This window comes from Myxine glutinosa, chromosome 2 (genome assembly GCF_964187855.1).
Source record: "Myxine glutinosa chromosome 2, kmMyxGlut1.1, whole genome shotgun sequence".
In the NCBI taxonomy this organism is placed as follows: Eukaryota; Metazoa; Chordata; class Myxini; order Myxiniformes; family Myxinidae; genus Myxine; species Myxine glutinosa.
Genome location: NC_136262.1, coordinates 85,670,181 through 85,694,225, shown reverse-complemented (window position 1 = coordinate 85,694,225; position 24,045 = coordinate 85,670,181). Strand labels below are relative to the sequence as shown.

General features: G+C 46.8%; 1 protein-coding gene across 1 annotated transcript in view; it reads right to left on the bottom strand.

Moving 5' to 3' along the window:
- Nucleotides 1–630: 630 nt before the first annotated feature.
- LOC137421637 (uncharacterized) overlaps nt 631–24,045 on the bottom strand; it is a 38,482-nt gene continuing 15,067 nt past the window's right edge. Inside the window, exons 4-7 of the mRNA XM_068107880.2 lie at nt 12,656–12,749; nt 9,782–9,856; nt 9,473–9,563; nt 631–1,004 (exon numbers count right to left, since the gene is read on the bottom strand). Of these exons, the coding sequence (XP_067963981.2) occupies nt 9,496–9,563; nt 9,782–9,856; nt 12,656–12,749 (237 nt within the window). The 3' untranslated portion in view covers nt 631–1,004; nt 9,473–9,495. The remainder of the gene's footprint in view (nt 1,005–9,472; nt 9,564–9,781; nt 9,857–12,655; nt 12,750–24,045) is intronic.

The window sequence follows — 24,045 nt, the reverse complement described above, 5'->3', positions numbered from 1 at the left end:
AGAGTCAATAATAAAGTGAGCGAAAAATTATTGTAATACTGAGTCTATACCGAAAGAAGAATAAAATTGCAATTAGGTAGAGCAAGGGCTAACAATATTGTGCACATCAGCAATAACCACTGAATTGCGTCCAAAGCCGGCAAGCTTTGCAATTTCACTCCATCGCATTGAAGAAAATCCACGCAACTGCTGCAACATATTTATCCAATATGGACTCCTTTGCTGAGTGCTTGGCTAAAAAGTCTTGATAAGCAATTATTTGAAGTGCCTGCTGAACAAGAAAGCGGCAGCTTAATGGACGCAGAAGAAGATTAAAACTCTAAAGCATGGGCTTCAATCCAGCCTTAGGAGAGTTAGGGGAGGGTGGGTGGAGGGTGGAGGGGGGAGGAGAGGTTGTACTTTGTATCGAAGATCATGTGATGAGTGGTGGACAGCACATCCCCAACCTTTCACTGCTGAAGCAGCTCCTTTTGATTTGTAAACGTGAGAGCAATTCCTCCAGATGTCTCAGCAATGTGTGATGCTGCCTGTGGCCGTTCTGGTCACAGCATTAATGTGGAAGATGAAGGCATCTCGTTTTTGGGTCGATGAACAAGTAAAATAATAAAAATTCACTCTTTAACGCAGCTTGAGATTTACCGTTTCAAGTTTTATTTACAGGTTTGCTGTGGTGAGGATAATGTTCATAGATGACGTGGTATCCACAGACTCATTTCAGGTGCTAAACATTTAACACGCGCTTGCATGATATGTCCATCTCGAGAATGGGTAGTCGAATGACAATAGCAACCAGTTGATAGTTTCTTGCTTAATGATGGCAAATAGCTGCTTCAAAGGTGGAATTTTTTATATTTTTTTAAGCCGCCGGGTCTAGGGACTTTGTTTTTAGCATTATAGCAGCGAAAGCTTGTGTTGGATCCTACTTGTTCCCCAATCCATTTCTTCTCTCCCAGCCAATTACAGTTGGCATGCCAGCTCTGCCATGCATTTTATCATCTGAACTCCTGCAGGAGAAAACGAGGTTTCATATTATCACAGCAAAGCAGATCCTTAGAGAGCTTAAATGGGCACGTTTTACAAACGTGGGGGAATTAAATAGAATACACAAACCTATTTTGAGACTAAAGTGAGGGCCAAAAAAATTCCACAAACGATCATTCACTTAATGGCATTTTTCTACCTCATTTTCCTGCATTAAAGAACAAGTCCTTAATTAATATACTTGATTACTTGGTGGTGGTGGTTCGTATGCAGCCTGTGGTTGCTCGCTGCATCATTTTCTGGGGGCACAGCTGTGCCGTTGATGCAATGTCCCCTATTACCAGTCAGCTGGAACCCATTTTTCCGACCTCGGGAGGTGAGTCAACCCACCCGGTGTTAATTCAGCGACATGACAGTGGCTCAAACTCAAGACCGTAAGATCTCAAGCCAGCCACCTTAACCGTTAAGTCAACACTAGGCTTCATGATTACAGTGCATTCAGAAAGTATTCAGACCCCTTCACTTTTTCACATTTTGTTATGTTGAAGCTTTATGCTGAAATCGTTTAAATTCATTTTTTCCCTCATCAATCGACACTCAATACCCCATAATGACAAAGAGAAAACAGGATTTTAGAAAGTTTTGCAAATTTATTAAAAAGAAAAAACTGAAATATCACATTCACATAAGTATTCATACCCTTTGCTATGACACTTTAAATTTAGCTCAGGTGCCTCCCATTTCTCTTGATCATCTTTGAGATGTTTCTACACCTTGATTGGAGTCATGTCGTAAATTGTGGTAAAAGTGGTAAATACATGTGGCAAATTCAATTGATTGGACATGATTTGGAAAGGCACACACCTGTCTATATAAGGCCTCACAGCTGACAATGCATATCAGAGCCAAAACCAAGCCATCAGGTCGAAGGAACTGCCGGCAGAGCTCAGAGACAGGATTGTGTCGAGGCACAGATCTGGGGAAGCCTACAAAAAAAATTTCTGCTGCATTGAAGGTTCCCAAGAGCACAGTGGCCTCCATAATTCTTAAATGAAAGAAGATTGGAACAACCAGAACTCTTCCAAGACCTGGCCACCCAGCCAAACTGAGCAATCGGGGGAGAAGGGCCTTGGTAAAAGAGGTGACCAAGAACTCGATGGTCACTCTGGCTGAGCTCCAGAGATCCTGTGTGGAGATGGGAGAAACTTCCAGAAGGACAACCATCACTGCAACACTCCACCGATCTGGGCTTTATGGCAGAGTGACCAGACGGAAGCCTCTCCTCAGTGAAAGACACATGAAAGCCCGCTTGGAGTTTGCAAAAAAGCACCTAAAGGACTCCCAGACTGTGAGAAACAAGATTCTGTGGTCTGGTGAAACGAAGATTGAACTGTTTGGCCTCAATTCTAAGCACCATTTCTGGAGGAAACCAGGCACTGCACATCACCTGCCCAATACCATCCCAACGGTGAAGCATGGTGGTGGCAGCATCATGCTGTGGGGGTGTTTTTCAGCAGCAGGGACTGGGGGACTGGTCAGGGTTGAGGGAACAACGAACGGAGCAAAGTACAGAGATATCCTTAATGAAAACCTGAAACAGAGCGCTCAGGACCTCAGACTGGGCCGAAGGTTCACCTTCCAACAGGACAATGACCCTAAGCATACAGCCAAGACAATGCAGGAGTGGCTTAGGGACAACTCTGTGAAGGTCCTTGAGTGGCCCAGCCAGAGCCCTGACTTGAACACAATCGAACATCTCTGGGGAGACCTGAAAATGGCTGTCCACCGACGGTCCCCATCCAACCTGACAGAGCTTGAGAGGATCTGCAGAGATGAAAGGCAGAAAATCCCCAAATCCAGGTGTGCAAAGCTTGTCGCGTCATACCCAAGAAGACTCGAGGCTGTAATCGCTGCTAAAGGTGCTTCAACTAAGTACTGAGTAAAGGGTCTGAATACTTTTGTCAATGTGATATTTCAGTTTTTTCTCTTTAATAAATTTGCAAAACTTTCTAAAATCCTGTTTTCTCTTTGTCATTTTGGGGTATTGAGTGTCGATTGATGAGGGAAAAAATGAATTTAAACGATTTCAGCAGAAGGCTGCAACATAACAAAATGTGAAAAAAGTGAAGGGGTCTGAATACTTTCTGAATGCACTGTGCATGATAATTATATTTAATTGTGGAAAAAGGTAACCAATCACTATATTGTGCCTTTATTTAATTTCATTTTGGGCTGGCAGGATGGCTTCGACCTAGAGGTATGCACACTCACCTCTAAGTTGTCGAGCCTGGATTCAAATCTTGAATCCAGCTATAAACTCTCATCCCAGTGTCTCACAGGAAGGGCAAGACATCAGTTTATGTACCGTCCCTCGGATGGATGTTAAACTGGGCATCCCGTCTGTTAGCATTAGTAAGTGTACGTTATAGATCCTACAGTATCCTTCGTGAAGAGTAGGCGAGTTATCGCCAGCACCCTGAGCAAATTAAAAATTCCTCTCCTAACCTACAGGTGACATTAAATCAGCTGCACAGCTGCGTTTACAGCAATGATGCAAACCCACAGCCACAGGCTGGCTGTGCACAAAATGATGATGATAGCAAAGGAGACAGAGGAAAATAAAATGGAAATAGTGTCAGCGAGGCTAGAAGGAGAGACAGAGAAAAAGACAACAGAAATAGCACCAGAAAAATAGAGAGGGAATGGAAGAGGAGGCACCAGGTGTGTTGGGAGTGATAAGGCCTAATGGAGAAGGGAAGATGGTTGCAGTGAAGAGGGAATGTAGAAAGAGTAATGAGGACATGGTAGGAAGGTAGGAGGGGATAACTTTCAGGATAGAGACTAACAAATTGAAAGTATAGAAGGAGGTAGAGGGTACAAAGAGGGAAATAGTAAGTTTGAAGATGTAGGCACAAAGACATGTGGAGACAGTAAGGTCTGAGGTGAGTGTGACCATGAAGGGGCAGGACAACAGGCTCAAGGCAATGGAGGTGGCATGCGACCGACCGAAGACAGATGTGGAAAGGTATAGAGACTCCCACACACATGGAGTGAAGGAGGAAGTGCACAAACATAAAGAGGTAAGAATCCAAAACCACACTTTCCAGTAGGGAGTATGCAAAAGAGAGCATGGGGTGTTTGGGGGTACATGGCACAACTATAGGTCTGGTTGAGCGAGTGGGGGTTGAGTGGTTGAGGACAGACAGCATTGATAGTGCGATGAGCTAACATGTTGTGGCAACAGCGGTAGTTTAGGGGGACTAGGTCCGGTAGCAGTCGCAACAGAGCTGACGGCCACGGCACGGCCCCCGTGATCATGCACTATCCCCTTAGCAATGTGCTCTTCCATAGGGAAGAGTGACTTGGGTGGTGTTCCTCACCGTTTAACTGCATAGCCCGAGGGAACTGTTGGATCGAAGATGAGAGTCGGGTCAATGTGGTGGATGCATTGCAAGGAGCAGTAGCAGAAGTGCCAACAACTATGCTTTGGGTTAAACCATTGGCGCAGACCTTATTGCAGCCCCACAAATTCGTTTTGGGGTAGAACAGCAGAGCAAGCTGGTGAAAGGCGAGCTCACCGTTGGTAGGAAGCGACTTTTTTTTTTTTTTTTTTTTGGTATGCAAGATCGAGGCTCGTGAAAGAGCGAACATTAATCACACAGAAAGACAAACCGACACATAAAACATATAACATCGGGAGCGGTAGACAAGATGGGGAGAGAGGGGGAAGGACACAAACACAACATTTGAGAGCAGGGACCGAGAGACATGGAGACATCGAGAGATCTGAGAGAGGGCGAGGGCTTAGGGGGGGGGCATGGGAAGGGGGCGGTGAGAGAGGTATAAAACATATTGACACTGCCAGGACTTCCAGGAAAGAAGTTGGAATTTCAAACAAGGTGGATCTGGGGTGAATTAGCGGGGGTAGAAAAGATCAAGGTTTTGGATGGGGGAAGATAAGAGATGGTGGTGAACAGCTGTTTTAAAGACCTGGAGGGTGGAGTGGGATTGAAGAGAGTGTGGGAGTTTGTTCCAGAGGCGGGAGAAAAGAGGAATGAAGGAGTGAAGGTGAGCAGAGAGTCGAGATTTTGGCAGTTTAACCATCAGAGGCTTGCTGGCAGATCTTGTGCGACCTGTAGGAATATTTGGGGGACAGAGCACAGAGAGAGCTGGGGGAGCAAGGCCGGAGAGGAGTCGGTAGAAGACAGAAAGACCACCTACCTGCCTGCAGTGAGTGAGTGAAAGGCCCTCAGAGATAGCTTCATCGCGGGAGATTCCAATGATTCTGAAAGCTTTGGTTTCAACAGCGTGAAGCCGAGCTAGGTGTGAGGCAGGAGCACCAGCCCATAGGGGAGAACAGTATTCCATTGAGCTGCGGATGAAAGCCTTGTATGTGGTGAGGAGCTCAGGTGTGCCTAGGAAGGACTTCGCACGACGGAGGATGCCCAGTCGGCGACTGGCTTTGCAGGCCAGCTTGGAAATGTGGTTTTCCCAAGAAAGATCATGGCAGATAGTGAGATCCAAAAGCTTGAGCGACAGAACTTCTTGGAGAGGATTGTTGAGAAAGTAGATGGGAGGGTTGTCCAGTCGATCTTTTCGGAGAGACATAGTAAGAGTGTGAGATTTGTCAGGATTGAAAGACATTTTCCACTTGTTTGACCAGTCTGTGATTTTGTCCAGGTCTTCAGAGAGTGAGGAGGCTGCAGACTGCCGATCTGAGGGAAGAGGAATGGAGCGGCAGAGAGTGGAGTCATCAGCAAAGAGATAGAGAGGATTTTCCAGAGAGTCGGAGAGATCATTGATAAAGACCAGAAAAAGCACAGGGCCCAGCACACTGCCTTGGGGAACCCCAGCCTGAACAGGAAGGGGAGATGAGAGAAATCCATTCAGGGCCACACGTTGACTACGACCAGAGAGGAAGTCCGCAAGCCATGCATGGAGATTTCCATGGATACCATAGGAGTAGAGTTTGGTGAGCAGAGCTGGGTGCCAGACCGTATCGAAGGCACGTGATATGTCGAGGGAGACAGCTCTAATTTCCTGTTTGGCATTGAGGACCTCCATCCATTGTTGAGACAGGAGAAGCAGCATGTCCAGAGTAGAGTGAGCTGGTCTGAATCCAAATTGATGATCAGAGATCAAGCCATTGGAGAAGAGGAAAGATTTCATATCCGAAGCAATGATGGATTCCTACTGACTTGATGAGTCAGTAGCGAAATTGGCTCATGATATCTGTCGCATCATTCAGCATCTCTGCTAAAGAGAGTGTAGCACTGGATCGGTTCATCTAGGCCATCCCGAACTAAGACCCGATCCCAGACCAGGTACAGCTGGGGGTGTGGCAAATGGCTACCATGCATGAGGTGTCCAACATCGCCACCCATTGGTAGCGGGTGAGACATCTGCACAGTAGGGTCGAGTTCCAGCTGGTAGCTGTGAAACAAGTGGAGCCCTCAGGGCCAGACGTGTTGCTGGGAGTAAACGAAATGGGCTGGGAGCCAACAGTAGCTGAAATAGTGTGCATTCTCTATTACGAGCAGAGTATGGGCGCTGGAGCACAAAGAGATGGACCAATGGTGAGATCCGGTGGGCCGAGTGTAAGACCATCAATTAGGCCTATCAGAGGGAGTTACTTGGAGGGTCGATGGAACATGCTCCATCAACGAATGCTGGAAACTCCATCGTTAAAGATAGATTGGCCAGAATGTTGAAATTGCTAATTATAACAAGTGGGTCACAAGGAACAGGTTTGCCAGGACCCTTGCAAGGAGGGTCCCCAACCCCCTACAGTCCTCGACCATCGACCCCACCAGAGGAAGCACAGTTGAGGACAGTCGGGCACCTACACCACCACACCAGAACCAGGGAAATGAGGTGGTGCCAGGCTCACAAGTCACGCTTGGCAGTAATGGATGGATGTGAGCCCTCATTTTCATGGAAGCTCATTTACTGTGGACAAATTGGAATGGGTGAATAATAAATTTGGTGCCAAATTGAAGCCATCATTGTGGACCCCATTGTGGACACTGGAGCACAAACTACCATTGTGAACTCTGTGGTCGTAGATCAGAGTGAAAATAGCTGGAGAAATATAAGCCATCTAAAAGATTATAGTTTGCAGTTGGCCACTGATGTGATGGCTCCCATCATCGGAGATGGTTCCATGATTTCAATTGGGCAGTATAAAACAACGAATCGACATTTGGGTGGCAGAGGTGTGCGGCATACGTTTAATGGGTTTGGATTGACTAATTGCTAGTGGCTGTAAGATCGATTTGGGCCATGGGATTTTACGAGTGGGGTCAGAGATGCTGCTGCTGGAAGGAGTGGAGCTGAGGGAGGAAGGGGCTGGAGATGCCCGACATGCACCATTTCTCCAGACACCTACACAGTGAAGCTGACTAAACTAGGAGGTGGCAGTCACACAGGCTCATGCTGGGTAGTAATCGATAGATGTGAGCCTCATTTCCATGGCAGCTCATTTACTGTGGACAAATTGGACTGGGGAATTAAAAAATTGTGATAAGTATAAGGATAGAGACACAGATTCTGAGGAAGGGACTGTCAGGGTGATAAATATAAGCATAGAGCCAAGGACTTTGAGGAAGGGCATGAAGGTGGCCATGCTGCGCCCCAAATAGTGACATTGTGGAGCTGACCTAGTCAGTCCTTGTTGGAAACTCCATTGTTAAAAAGAGATTAGCCAGAACGAATTAGGAAAATGCTAAGTCTCTGTCATGAAAGTTTCGATGAAAAACGAAAAAGTGGCATTGCCCAAAATGATTTCCGTGAATTTGGATATTGATTGCCGTGTCTTTTCTTTGTCCTCCGAGGATATTGGACGTACAGGCGTGGTGAAACACCAAATTAACACCGCAGTGGCCTGGTCTGTGCGCCAGCCGGCTTGATGTTTACTTTAGCCACGAGGGAGGAGGCCGACGAGCAGGTGGAAACAATGACAGATGCTCAAGTCATCGAATGCTCGGTAAGTCCTTGGTTGTCACCAGTTGTGCTGGTTAAATGAGATGGGACCATGCGGTCTGCGTGGAGTATAGACAGCTGAAGAATATGACACTCAAGGACTCCAAATCCCTTGCCCAGAACTGACGATATCCTAGATGGTGTCTCAGGATCCATTAGGTTTTCAACAATAGATCTACAAAAGAGGTATTGGTAAGTGGAGAAGGATCGGGCAGGAAAAGAGAAGATAACATTTTCTACAGGTAAGGGACTTTATCAGTTCACGGTGATGCCATTCAGATTGTGCAATGTCCCTGAACCATTTTAACGATTGAAGGAATGTGTGTTGAATGACACGATGTGGCAAACATGCCGAGTTTATTTGGATGGCATGCTAGTACATGCCGAAACGTTTGAGAAGACGGTCACTAATTTGAATGAAGTGTTTGAGCATTTGAGAAAAGCAGGATTGAAATTGAACCCAAGCAAATGCAACTTGTTCACAAACAGGTGGCTTATTTAGGCCACATGATTAGTGGTGAATATGTAACGACCAATCTGACTAGTGACCTGTGGCCTTCACATTACCCAACCAGGAAGCGAGTGTGGTAGCATAAGCCTTTGCAGAAAGGTTTGTATGCTGGCATGGGATGTTACCTGAAGAGCTGCACGCAGACTATGGTCGGAATTTTGAGAGTCAATTGCTGAAAGAGGTGTGCAGACTCTTCGCAGTTTGAAAGGCCCGAATGACCTTGTTGAGATCGCAATACGATGGGATGGTAGAAAGGTTCGATAGAACTCTGATGCAACAACTTGCCTTGTTTACCACCACCCATCAGAACAATTGGGATGACTATTATGTGTGCGTGGCCTACTGGGCCTCTCAACATGAGACTACATCTGTGGCCCCATTTTGCTCATGTACGGGAGGGAGTTTCGATCATTGGTAGATTTGCTATGTGGAAAGCCACCAGGTGGGCCAGGTGAACCACCTGCGGAAGGGTACCCATGTCACTTGGACAAGAGCATGGTGCAGGTCAATGCATTCACATGCTGTCAGCTTCATCTCGAAGGTGAGCAGATGAAACGCTGGCACAACGCATGGGGCAGGGTGAATGTGTACGCTCTGGGAGACAATAATTTGTTATTTAAACTTTGGAGGAGAAAGAGCTGATGCCCCAAGCTCACATCGCCTTGGCAAGGTCTGGGCATCGTCCGGGTGAAAATCAGTGACACGATCTTCAAGATCAAGATGGGAAACGTTCCCATCTCCACATCATTCACACGGATTGCCTGAGCCCATGTGCATATAGGATCGGTGATTTGAGTACCCGGGGCTCCGATGAGCCAGACTCCAATGAAGCATTAGTTAGAACATAGGACAGCAGACTGCCAACTGCAGGGAGATCGCAAAGTTTTGCATGCAAACCATAAAAAAAACACCCGCAGACTAGGAATAAGGGTTGAGGCTCATAAAAGTTGCTTGCTTAATAAATTTACACTTCCACAAGTGCTATCAAAGTTTTCTCACCTGAAGTAGAAGATGCTCTCATTTCAATTTGTCAGGAGCAGCTTCAACAAAGCAATCAAGCCCATCAACATAACAATTATTCCAAGTGTTGCTGCAACAGAAGATAAGGTTAAATTTGAGAACAGGATAAATTAGAAGTACACAATAATGAGTAATTTTGCAAGTCTTGGCTTTTGCACCATAGTAAGATTATTCTGCACAAAATCACGTTGAGTGAGGCCTCCATACTTGAATCAATATTGTTATGGTTCATTAATTCAATAACAGCAAAATGTACGGTGTGAGTGAATGAGGAAAGATAAGACTCACAGGAAAAGGAGAGGCAAAAAAATGAGAAGACAGCAGTCAGGCAGCCGAGCATCATAGGTAGAATCTGGAAAACAACTGCAACACCACAAATCATCCAAAAGGCAAAGTTACATACATGCTGAACATGATCAAACCTCCACTTAGAGCATTTAAGTGGAAACAATTTGGTGAAGAATATGTAATTTTAAGATGTGCTTGTGTAAAGATGTGTTTTTTTTGTCAAGATGCATCTCTTGCAGGAACTTTAGAATTTTGAGGGGGGAGGATTTCATGCACAAAAGACTCTTCCATGTTAGCAGCATATGGCATGTTGATCGAAGTACAATACGTGAAGTATATGAAGGTACTAGAGATAACAGTCATTGTGCTATCCAATGATTACACATTTGTGTTGTTTAAAGTGGTGCAATGTTTATGTATGAGAGTCAAGTTTCTCTATTGAGCAGGAAGTGCAGATGTTTGTGTTTTTTATATATAGGTCATATATATATATATATATATATATATATATATATATATATATATATATATATATATATAGATATATATAAATAATATATATATATATATATAAATAATATATATATATATATATATATATATATATATATATATATATATATATATATATATATATATATATATATATATATATATATAGCCTGGGATCCTGGGTTCGAATCCCCGTCGATCGCTGAATTAACGCCAGGGGGGTTGACTCATCAATCTATATATCTGGGCTTTGTCTGTGTTGTCACTGAACTACTCCCTAAAACTTTTGTTTCCAAGGTTGTGAAGTGTTTTTAATAACGTGGTGGTGGTTTTGAATCACGTGGTCGTGAGATATTTTGAATTATGTGGTGGTGAGGTGTTTTTAAATCACGTGGTAGTGAGGTGTTTTGAATTACGTGGTGTTGAAGTGTTTTGAATTATGTGGTGGTGAGGTGTTTTGAATTACGTGGTGGTGAGGAGTTTTGAATCATGTGGTGGTGAGGTGTTTTAATTACGTGGTGGTGAGGTGTTTTGAATCATGTGGTGGTGAGGTGTTTTAATTACGTGGTGGTGAGGTGTTTTGAATTATGTGGTGGTGAGGTGTTTTGAATTACATGGTGGTGAGGAGTTTTGAATCATGTGGTGGTGAGGTGTTTTAATTACGTGGTGGTGAGGTGTTTTGAATCATGTGGTGGTGAGGTGTTTTAATTACGTGGTGGTGAGGTGTAATCGTCCAAACTTCCAGTCTGCACCTACCCCTCCCGTATGTATGTGCTGAGGGGTTCTTTTTTGAATTCATATTTATTTTTTCAACCTAAATCTTCAACCTAAATTGCCTATAAAAATGTAATATCACAAAGACCACAAATACATTTGTGCAAAATAATTGTTTGTATTATGATTGGTGTAAATCATGACAAAGCAACTCAGGTACAGTCATTACCCTCAGCTAAAATAAGTCTGTTCCTCTGTAACGACGCGTGGGTGAGGCGAGTGTAGCCAGCCGAGCCAAGCTAATATATATATATATATATGTACAAAGCAAGTATGCTGTCTGTCTGTCTTGTATGCACTCTGAAACCTCTAGACGGAATGAGTTGAAACTTGAATGGTTGTAGTTGGGATTTACCCAGGCAGATTTTAGGTTGTTAAAAAAGCATTCATAGTCCGTTTGTTTTGGCTGAAGTGGTGATGGATTCGATGCAAATTCTATGTGTAAATGTGTTTAGTTCCTGGTTGGAGTGGTTATTACAAGTCATAACGTAATAAAATACGTTACTTCTCTGCATGAAAAGAATCGACTGGAAATTATCATGATAAATTGAGGAGTTCGTTTGTTTGACTGATTTGCACTGCTGCACCGCTTAACCAAATTAAAGGGCCTTCAGAAAGTATTCACACCTCTTGACTTTTTCCACATTTTGTTGTGTTTCAGCCTGATTTTAAGAAAGGGTTAAATGGTTTTTTTTTTCACTGATCTACACATAATGCAAGGTGACGGTCCTCTCCCCTCTGGGCTGGCTCCCCTGCCTCACATCTTGCTCAGCTTGATGCTGTGGAAGGCTTTCGAGATCATTTGAATCTCTCACAATGAAGCTGATTCTATGTGTCTATAACCTCGCCATTGACTACAAGTCGATGGTCTCTGTCTTCTTCCACCTCATTTCTGGTTTTGCACCCTCTGATCTCTCCTTTGTCAAAACAATGACATTTTTGTTAGTGTTTCAATATGAACCCTTGGATCATGATGTTATGCCCCCTCGCCTCTGATCTGTGTAGCCTGGATTCGAATCTCAATCCAACAATAAACTGTAATCATGGTGTTTCACTTGAAGGGTGATGCATCAATGTGTGTTCCATCCCTCAAATATATGTTAAACTAGGTGTCTTATCTGCCAGCATTAGTTGGTGAATGCTATAAAGATCCCACAGTGTCCTTTGTGAAGAGTAAGTGAGTTATCGCTGGAACCTGGTCTGCACACTTGGTCGAGTACATTGCGTCATAGTTCTAGCCCTTCCTGGATTGCAATCATGCCTGTCATCGTTCCGAGGTTGGCAAAATGAGTACCACCGACTGGAAACGTGGAACTGCATCAGTGTCACAACCACACTCTCAGCAATGATGCAACCAGCAGCCATAGGGTGCATACAAAATAAAACATAATTCATGTAAAAGTACACTAATACCTAGTAAAGTCATTGGCAAACATTTAAATTACAATATTGTTATTGGACACGTCTCAATTTTCTAAGAACATTTTTTTCTGATAATAAGGTAGGATCTCCCAGGTAAGAACGTAGGACATTCACCCACAAACCCTTTGACGTTTGAAAATGTTGTGGACCATTCTTCCTCAATGTGTTCACCTCAATGATGCTCACCTTGGCAAAGCAGGCCAATTATTTGCATGATGGTGGGATTGTTCAACAAGGCAGAGAGTATTCTTGACATTATTTCTTCCTTACAGTCAGGAATCTAATGGGATACCAAAAAAGTAATTGTTAAAATATAGTGAAAAAATCATAAATGCCAAATCATGCTGTGTTAATAATGCTTTGCTTCATCAAACCAACAACAACATTTGGCTGTAAATTATCAATAAACATTGCCTGTGTTAGCTCCCAATATCTAATCCAAACTTGCAGCAAGGAGATGGTGAGCTTTTCATCAAGGACGGTTTTTTCTGTGCCATGATATTGTTGTGGATATGAGAATGTTTTTTTATTTTGTTGTTGTGGTAAAATGTTGTTGTAAAAGGTTGTTGTAAAATATCACCCCTCCTCCCTCCGTTTGTGGTTGTATAAAGGTCAAAGGGCGTTTCCGTAGTTAGTCCATAAAACATACATGCAGGACACGATATATCCTTTCTTTTGACAGTTATATCTTATTCTGTGTATTAGTGTAAGGCTGTGTCTTCCATTAATTGAAATACTCCATTGCACCAGTGAAAGAGATAGATTCCCTTCATTCCCATTCCCAAAACCTCCATTCCCCCTCTCGTCACTGCTGAGCCCTCGATTACCAATTACCTCCGATCCAATTGCCGCCATTAACCACGAGGCATTGAGTCGGAGAAGAAAGGCGTGTCGCACCTCGTCAGAGGGGAGGAGGGGCGCGCCCGCCCGTCGTCATCCAGGGCAGAGCCCGAGGGTCGCGCGACCAACCAGGGCCGAGGTGAGCACCCCCGATGGGCGTGTCCAAAGCGCCGGGGGCGTGATCGCTGGGGGCGCTATAAAAAGCGCAACCGGAAGTGAGTAGAAAGAGATGCACTCTGGGTTGGACTGAGTCGGTCGCAAAAGAGAGAGAAGGGTTGTTGAGGGAGAAGAGTTGGTTGAGGAGTTGGTTGCAAGGTTGTTGGTTGCGGTGAGGAGTCGGTGGTGAGGAGTGAAAGAAGCAAGGAGGAGTTGAGGGTTTGGACCAGACAAGTCCTGAGAACGTAGCGGACAGAGGCCGCAGCCGCAAGACCACCCAACCGCCAAAGGGGGCCTGAACGGCGGTTTGGAGCAGGGCCAAAGAGGAACGGCGGCTGCTGAACGCGCCGGTTGTGCTGCGGGACCCCCCCTTGGACCTCTCCCTCTCCCTCCAGCCATCCACCTTCTGCCATTCCTGGCATCCCCCGCGTGAGTCAGCGTTCTGTTTGTTCTGTCCTGGGATAAGTTAAGCCTGTAGGTAAGCTAAATTTGCACTGTGTCACCTGCGTCTTATGACTATGTGTTGTAAATAAAACTTGATTGCCCCTTTTTGCTTGTGTGTGTAAATAATAAAACCCATTACTCGTCTGTACGTCTTCTCGTTTTATTCCTTTTCCTCTTTGCATTCGTCGTTTTTGTCTTTTCCCCTCATTGAGCAGCTGCGGTGCGATCCGGCCAAAGTCTGGGTGAATCGGGTGAGTTTTTGTTAGGTCGCGGTTTTAAACCACCGCTCGGTCTATAACATCATAACCGCGATCTGTAACAATTGGTGTCTGGGAGTGGAATTCGGGTCCCGAACCAAATTTTTAAAACATCTAAAAAAAAATTTTGGTCAAAATTACGAGCTGCCGAAATTTGGTTTTTTTTAAAGCAAAACCCGAATTTTGAAATCGCGCCATGGCTGTTCAAGGCGACGGGATGCCGGTGGGAGAGATAGACGGGGTAGAATCGACCCAGGACTTAGGAAAAAAAATGGTGGAGGAGAGTAAAGAAGGTGTGGTTGCGGGAATATCAGGTGCACAAAATGGCAGCCTCCCGTACGTGACGGCGATAGCCGGACCCGCAGTGCCAATGGACTGGGGTGTTTGCATGATGCATTTCAGTGCCGCTCTGAGGGGTGACAGTAAGGGATTTGATGCAATGATGGCTACCCAGGGGCTAGACGCGGAAAAAGCGAGGCACGAAGCAAGGTACAACCCGATTGGATTTGAGGAGCAAATAAACGCCACGGTAAAAAGAATACAGGAAGACATTGACCGCAGGTTGGGCGAGCAGGTCCCACGGGTGCACGGGGAGGTAACGCGTGTCGAAAAGCGCTGGTTGAGCGAAGCGGAGGAAAGCACGGGTACAATGACGGGGGTAGAAATCGCGACACGGGGTTTGGAAAAGCCGGCGACCGATGAAGTAGAGGGAATTTTATTAAAGCCAACAGTCGCCGAGGTTAATAAAGAAAAAGGAGTAGCGGGAATTAAAATTGAAGAGATGACGGAGGTAACCCGGGAATTGCAGGGAGAAATGGATTATGTACAAAGTCCCTGCTCAAATCATGATGCTGTACTCGCTAACCCGAATGGAAGTTTGCAGGTTCGCGTGGAGAAAAGGATCCCCCAGGTGAGTCGTGCTGTATATTGTGCGGGTAGATTTTGCAGGAGGATGTTTAGCGACAAAAGAATTTTCGCGCGCTTGGGATCGAGGAAGCATCCGGGCGTTGGTGAAGGGTCCCGTGTGAGTGGAAATGGCACGCGTGGGAGGAAAAAGTGTGCGTCGGCGAGTGGGTGTGTTATAAAGTGTGGGAGTGAAACCGAGTGCGAGCGAGAATGCACGTCGGGGTGTACGGCGAGTGACACGAATAGTGAGTTGGTGGTGGCGCAGGTGCGAGAGGGCACATCGGAGCGCGAGTGTGAAACCGAGTGCGAGCGAGAATGCACGTCGGGGTGTACGAAGTGTGACACGAATAGTGAGTTGGTGGTGGCGCAGGTGCGAGAGGGCACATCGGAGCGCGAGTGTGAAACCGAGTGCGAGCGAGAATGCACGTCGGGGTGTACGGAGTGTGACACGAATAGTGAGTTGGTGATGGCGCAGGTGCGAGAGGGCACATCGGAGCGCGAGTGTGAAACCGAGTGCGAGCGAGAATGCACGTCGGGGTGTACGAAGTGTGACACGGAGAGTAAGGTGGTGGTGGAACGTGTGCGAGAAAGCACACCTGAATTGGTCATGGCGCGGGTGTGGGAGAGCCCATGTGAGCGCGTTAGTGGGTGGATGCAAGAGTGCACGCCCATGGTGAGTGTTACGGAGGACGTAACGGAGGAGAGGTGTGGACCGAAGTGTGCGCAAGAGGTGTGGTGTGTAACAGAGAGAGCGTTGGTGGAATGTACGGACGGCGTTGGAACGCCAGGTTTTGTGAGGGTGAAAGGGGTAGCGTATGCTTGTAAGCATGCAAGTGAAGCATCGATGGTAACCGGTTTAGTGGTTAGAGCGACGGATAGCCGATGCGAGCACTCGGTGCGAGGGGTGCTTGGTTGGGTGCGAGGCCCGGCGTCGATCGAAGCTGCGTCGTTTCTCTTCGAAGCGTCGTTGCCGATTCGGGCTTGGCCCCGCCCCACACGGTCGAGTCCGGGCTTTGTCGGGCGAGGCGACCGGTCCGGTTCGAGGGCGAGTGGGAGGAAGCGGAACGGTGCCCCCTCGTGGGGACGGGGTTCCGACCAGGGGAGATGGAGCCATCGGGCCCGGGACCGCAAGGTGCCGCGCCGAGATGGTGCGTGGAATCTCGGTCCAACCAAACCACCTCCCTTGAACCGAAAGCCGGACGGATTCAACCTGCAGGCGACCAAACCACCCGAATTCATTGCTCGGCTTTACGAACCGAGTTTAATGATGTCACGGCGCACCGAGAGGATCTAATAAGTAGACGGATGATGAGGATAGTGTTTCGGCCCCAAAATTAGAGAAAAACAAAATTTGATGATTGGCAAAGGATTGGCAGTAATGATTGGCAGATGATGGGCAGTGATTGGCCAAATTTTTGATTTGTTGAAATTTGATGTGCAAAATTGGTAGTGAGCGATGGGCCCGGTGGGTAAGGCTGGCATCCCTCCCACCCTTCCCAGGTGGGGGCAAAGGAGCTATAGTTTATGGGGTGTATGGCAGTGAAAACTAGCCCGGGTGGGTTAGGTTATATGGATAGGGCCCTAGAAGATGACATTAGGTAACGTTAAGTTTAGTTAGTGACTGATACCTGTAGTGGGGACGCAGGTAGATTAGTGTGGATGATAATGACGTGGGAGCGCAATAGTTTAAAGGGACGACTGGGAAGCGCAAGTTTCAGAAGGGAGTAGTTAGCTGAGATGATGCCGTGTGTGTGAGGATTGAACAGGTGAGAATTGGACAGGTGTGATTGCACAGGTGTGCAACTGAACAGGTGTGTGGAGCAGTGTATGAGGGAGTAGTGGTGATTGTGTGTTGTGTTGACCAACTGGTCCAGGAAGAGGAGGAGGGTGCAGGTGGCACCAGGTAGGATTGCACAGGTGTGCAACAACAGGTGTATGTGGTTGTATGGAATAAATGGTATGGAGTAGTGGAATGGATGGTAGTGGAGTGAGAATGGTGGAAATTGTGGAGTGGAGTGGATGGTGCAAAGGTGTGAATGGGGGAAGAGTGGACCCCCATCACGGATACCCGGGGCGGGTAGTGTAAGTGTTAGGTAGAGGGTACAGGTAAATTGTAGTTGGATATTGGCATCTGTGGTGCGGGTGACAGAATGGTATGTGGATGGGTGCGTTGGTGTTGTGGAAATGGCTGGGCGTGTAGCCTGTTAGTGTGTGTAGTTGGTTGGGCGCTCCACCACTGTGAGGATGTCGGCCAGGTGAGGCCGCAGGTGGGCTCTGGGAGCCGGTAGTAGTTGTTGTGGATGGGGCCCGAGGATCCGGAGGACGGACCCGGGTAGCCCAGTGCCAGAGGGCACCGAGTGGGGTGACAGAGCCAGGAGGGGCCTGCCCCAGTTAGATAGGTTAGGGTGAGGAGCTAGGTAAGCTCGGGTGGCAACTGCAGTGGTGGAGGTGTGCAGGTGGGTAGACCCACTGGGAGAGGTACACGTCGCAGCCCAGAAATTGTGCTAGAGCACCGGGAGATGAATCGGGGGAGTGAGACCCCAAATTGAGAAGCACCACAGTTTGGCCAATGGGAATTGGTTTTTAGAACCCATAGTGTAAGAGGGCCAATGGTTTGGCCGGAGAAAGAACCCGGGTAGTGTAAAGTGTGTTAAAATCATTTAGAGGATAGTTAGGATGAAGGATCTCCTCGCACCATCTGCATCCACTCACCTGAGGTGACAGGTACTCCACACCATGCCATGTTTAATTATTTTTACTGTGCAAATGTTTGGAATGTGAGACGCATCATGACGTGGGTGTGACATTGTGCGTAATTCCATCTCTTCCTCCTTATGAGGATTGATGATGAATTGATGATGGCAAATTTTTGAAGTAGAGGGATTGTGGTGACGAATTTGGTATAGGGGAAATATGGGGAAGACGTGACAGTAGTGACGAATTGGTAATGTGTAGATTTTGTACATATGGCGTAAGGGCAAGGGTAGGCTAGGTGACAGGGGGGTGACGTACGGTAGGGACGAGCTTTCTCACTTCGCCCTCCGTACGCATTTTGCCTTGCATTGCCTTTTTGACGTGTACCCTTGAGACCTTACCCCTCGCTCATCTGTCTTGTCCCCCCTTTTTGTCTCCCACATGAGGACCTGAGCGCCGTTGGGCGCCGAGGGGAGCGTGCGTGGGTCGGCCATTGTGCGCCCGAAATTCCCAGAACCAGCTGTCTGCATCGATGCACCACGTTATGGACCACATGTCAGTGGCCGAGCACCACTTATGGACCCCATGGGTTGGGGCAAGGCCCCTCTGCTGGAACCGGCCATGAGGGCCCGAAATCTTGCTGGCGGACCTTGGCCACAGGGCACCGATGCCCCACAGGTGAACCACACTAGTCGGCCCTGTGGGCCATAAATAAAATCAAATAAAAAAAGGACACATTGGGCACACTTTATTGAAAATAGGCCGCCAGTAAGCAAAGCAAAAGAATGACAACATCTGGAAGAACAAATAATAACCAGCAGAGGGAGCCGAAGAGCAAGAGATCACCTGCAGGGTTTGGGTTTGTTGGATTTATTTTATTGATGAACAGTGGTGACTGCACTGATTGGTGCTTGAGGGTGTGTTGGTGCGTTATAGGTGCTTTCATGGTGCATTGATGCAGAGCAGACTGTCCTCCCCCCAGAAAGAACAATTACAGGTCCTGGGTTAGTTTTGTAAATAAAAATAGCGTCAATTGTAAATAATGCTTCCCACCGTCAGTGTGTAGTTTGAAGACCATTCCGCAATTCGGTTAACTGTGGGCGTAAGTCTGTTAGGCAGGGTGCAATGGAGCAGCGGGACACATTTATTTATGTTTTAAAACTGTCGCACTCAGGGTCAGGCTAAAAGTAGAGGGAACTACACCTACATGCCACACTAAGGTAAAAGTAATAGGCCCGGGACGTGCCTAAGGGGAGGAGGGTGCAGTGTTGTGGATATGAGAATGTTTTTTTATTTTGTTGTTGTGGTAAAATGTTGTTGTAAAAGGTTGTTGTAAAATATCACCCCTCCTCCCTCCGTTTGTGGTTGTATAAAGGTCAAAGGGCGTTTCCGTAGTTAGTCCATAAAACATACATGCAGGACACGATATATCCTTTCTTTTGACAGTTATATCTTATTCTGTGTATTAGTGTAAGGCTGTGTCTTCCATTAATTGAAATACTCCATTGCACCAGTGAAAGAGATAGATTCCCTTCATTCCCATTCCCAAAACCTCCATTCCCCCTCTCGTCACTGCTGAGCCCTCGATTACCAATTACCTCCGATCCAATTGCCGCCATTAACCACGAGGCATTGAGTCGGAGAAGAAAGGCGTGTCGCACCTCGTCAGAGGGGAGGAGGGGCGCGCCCGCCCGTCGTCATCCAGGGCAGAGCCCGAGGGTCGCGCGACCAACCAGGGCCGAGGTGAGCACCCCCGATGGGCGTGTCCAAAGCGCCGGGGGCGTGATCGCTGGGGGCGCTATAAAAAGCGCAACCGGAAGTGAGTAGAAAGAGATGCACTCTGGGTTGGACTGAGTCGGTCGCAAAAGAGAGAGAAGGGTTGTTGAGGGAGAAGAGTTGGTTGAGGAGTTGGTTGCAAGGTTGTTGGTTGCGGTGAGGAGTCGGTGGTGAGGAGTGAAAGAAGCAAGGAGGAGTTGAGGGTTTGGACCAGACAAGTCCTGAGAACGTAGCGGACAGAGGCCGCAGCCGCAAGACCACCCAACCGCCAAAGGGGGCCTGAACGGCGGTTTGGAGCAGGGCCAAAGAGGAACGGCGGCTGCTGAACGCGCCGGTTGTGCTGCGGGACCCCCCCTTGGACCTCTCCCTCTCCCTCCAGCCATCCACCTTCTGCCATTCCTGGCATCCCCCGCGTGAGTCAGCGTTCTGTTTGTTCTGTCCTGGGATAAGTTAAGCCTGTAGGTAAGCTAAATTTGCACTGTGTCACCTGCGTCTTATGACTATGTGTTGTAAATAAAACTTGATTGCCCCTTTTTGCTTGTGTGTGTAAATAATAAAACCCATTACTCGTCTGTACGTCTTCTCGTTTTATTCCTTTTCCTCTTTGCATTCGTCGTTTTTGTCTTTTCCCCTCATTGAGCAGCTGCGGTGCGATCCGGCCAAAGTCTGGGTGAATCGGGTGAGTTTTTGTTAGGTCGCGGTTTTAAACCACCGCTCGGTCTATAACATCATAACCGCGATCTGTAACAATATAATGCTAGCGCATCGTGAGAACACAAGAAAATTTGATGCAGCAGGAGGGGGAGGCCATGAGGCCCATCATGCCGCCACATTTCTACCAATATCCAATGTAACACTCTGCCCCACTTGCTTTGAGGTACCCATCTAATTAGAGTTTGAAGGCAGCTACCATTTCTGTTGCAACTACCTTTCCAGGAAGACCATTTGATTCATTAACTACTTTATGAGCGTCAGGCCCTTGCCATAATGTCATCCTAACTCTCATCTTCTTCACTTTCAAGTTATGGTCCCTTTGTCCTATTGCCCGCTGTCGATGATGCTAAAACCTCTTCTGCACTTATTCTGTCAATACACCATTCATTATCCTAAAGGTCCCCATCAGATCACCTCATAATGACATCCTTTGGAATGAATGAAGTCCTGTTTCCTTCATCTGCTCCATATATGAGTCTAAATCGTCCCAGATTCAACCTCGTTGCTCGATGATGAACTAACTCTATGGCAGCTGCGTCCTTCCTCGGATGTGGTGAGCAAAACTCAGCAATAATTCATATGTTAGTTTCCCTGTTGCTGGCACAAATCTATCCCTGGCAAAAAAAAAAAATCCTCCATAACCAATACGTTACTCTTCCATTTTCACAGGCCTTTCAGAATTCTTCACAAACCACCTTTCCTGCTCTTCACTCATACGAGGATCTCTATAAAGGCATCCTACAAGTATCTTACTATTCCTCCAATCTCTCACGTATATTCACAGTTCCCTTCCTGATGCTGGATGAGGTCATCAGGCCCAGAAGCTATCTTCTACATTAATTCCCTTCTTAATGTCATCCCTTTCTCTCAACACAATACTGTCTTTTTCCAGATTGCTACACCCCCTCCTATTTTCTCCTTCCTATAACACCTTCACATACTGTAGCATACAAGTCCTGTCTTCCAATTTGACTCCTCATTAAACCCCAGAGGCTCTGGGACAGCCAGCAAGAGGATACCTACCATGCTGGACTGGGTATAGATGCAGGTAAAACATATAGACGCAGGTAAAACCGCATGGACAAGGACTAGGATATGAGTGCAGCCCACTGGACAACCACCGAAGCATCTGTGTGATTGAGAAAGGCCTGGTGAGGCCCGCATAACCTTCAACAGATAGTCCAAGGTGAGAGATTGAGCCACTATCTGGGTCGGGAAGCTCCTGGGTGGATTGTAAGGGTGCAGGGGAAGATTGGCATGGCGGACGACACTCTTGGAGCCAACCAACCTCCGACATCCTTGTGACGTTAGGAGCCCTGAGTCTCATTGTCCTGGATGTTGAGTTCATGAAGTCGGGTGACTTGTTTTGGACTGTGGGCACCACAGTCTGAAAGCACCTCCACCATATAGCTTGTGCAGGACCTCCCTGATGATGATTTGTGGGCCACCCTCAGTTTGTTGCAACAATCCCAGGTCCGTTCCAACAATCTCTTTTTTTCAATCGCCCATTGATGTGTTCCAATCATCTCTTTCTTCTTTCACTCCACAAGAGGTCCATTGCAACAATCGCTTTCTCTCTATCCACCATCGGTCCGTTCCAGCAATCTCTTTCTCTCAATCTGCCATCGCTAGCGCATGCAAGGGGCTGGAGTGAAGGCTTCATCGAGAACCTCCACACTAGCTGGATGAACATAAATGGCAAATGGCTGCACGAGTGAGAAAGACACGAGCATGGAATGTACTCGCCTCGAAGCCATGTCTGGTATGGCGAGTATAAAGCCGAGAATGCAGCTTGGGTGGTGGCTGCTGTTATGTGTGTGTCAGGGGCACCTCATTATGAGCATTGCCTGCTCGAAGGGTCGCCTGCCAGAACAAACTAACATTGCATTGCTCTGTGACCGGAACAAGTCACGTTGGGTCCAGAGCGAGGAGAGGGCAATGCAAGGTGAGGGCGCAATGACGCTATGGAATATCCGGCATGCCACACGGCACCGCCACACTTACACAACATGCTTCCTGACACCACAATAACACTCCAGCACCCCATGCCCCCCATCCTTAACCTCAACCTCTCCCCCTCCTCTCTCTCCCTCCCGCTTATATTACTTGGCCTAACACAACCCCGCCTGGTTACATGACGTATGCGAGGAGTCGTTCCTATACTCCAAACTGCTTCATTCATTCTATTATTCTTTCTTCTTCACAGAATAAATGAAGGTACCATGTCTCTCTGTGTGTGCTAATACCATAAAAATACGTGCTCAGGATAAGTCTGCTCTTTTGTGCCTTTTGACTTTGTTTTTGCTGTAAATACTTGCCCTTTTGCCTTTGATTTTGCTTTGTGAATAAAGACTTGTGAATAATGTGCTTAACACCATTGCTTTGTAAATAAATTATCGTTATGCATTTTTTATTTGCTTCGTTCTCATCCTTTCTTTCATTGATCCGACACAGTGTGTCGGTAGCTGGGAGTTCTCCCCAATGTTTTGCTTTGGTAGTGGTTAGCCAGCGTTTACTCATGGTTCGCTCGACTGTAGTAGAAGGGGAGATAGGTGAATGCTGAGGGTGGGGACCTTGGCTGAGGTCATTAGATCACCAACAGGTAACACAACATAAGGTGAGAGGACCTTGATAGACCTATCGGTAATTATCACAACCGGCATCCGCAGTTGCTTAACAACCCGTCGGGGCGCAGAGTTATTTGTGGCCTGGTGGTCTCAAGGTCGGTTGTGGTGGTGGGTCCGAGTACGTACCTTTATAGCTATTCATTCGATTCTACATTCTACTGCAGCAATATATTTAATAGTTTAATCAGCAACAAAAAACGTCTCCCTTGCCCATCGCAGTCATTCCTACCCATCGCAACCCCACCCCTACCATAGTGCAAGTCCATCACATCCCTGCTGCCAACCCACACCTGCCACACCCCAAGTACCACCCCCGCTCTCACAGCACATGACCGTTGACCACACACACACACAAACACCCCAAACCACCACCCATGCCCACAGGGGTCCCACTGCTGCTGGTCTTGAAGCACCATGCACCCCCATAGTCACTTGCAACTACCGCACCCCCAATGCCAATTGCATTTGCAGCACCCCCACTACAGCCCATACCAGCTGCAACCCTACCATCCCCCACACTTGCAACACTCCCACCAACACCCACATCTGCCACATCCCAACCACAACCTACTGCCACAGCAGCAAGACTGCCATCCACACACGCAGTGCCACTACCATCGCCTGGACCTCCACAGTCAATCACACTCACCTCACCCTGACTGCCACAACCCCAATGCCAATCACACTCGCAGCACATTCACTACCGTCTGCACCAGATACAACCTCACTGTCACCGCCCACACTCGCAACACCTCCACCACTGACCGCACCCAAAATTGACACCACCTCAATTATTTTATTTATCCAGTTGTACAGTCATGTGAAAAAGTAAGTACACCCCATGTAAAGTTTTGACTTTTTCAACATATTTCAACATACAGCTATTTGATCTTCATTTCAACAATATTGATAGATAAAGGTGATATAATATAACAAATATCATGAAACATTTACATTTTTTAGTCCATTGCATAATTTCAATAAAAGATAAATGCAAATTTCGCATGTGGAAAAAGTAAGTACACCCCTACATATTTTATCACTACTTCAAATACCTAAAATTAGAATCAGGTGCACCAGCTCAGGTGCAAATGATTAGAACATCTTTAGAGAGGATCTTGGAAGAACCTGTCTTATTTAAACCTCAGACATTTAGTTTGGT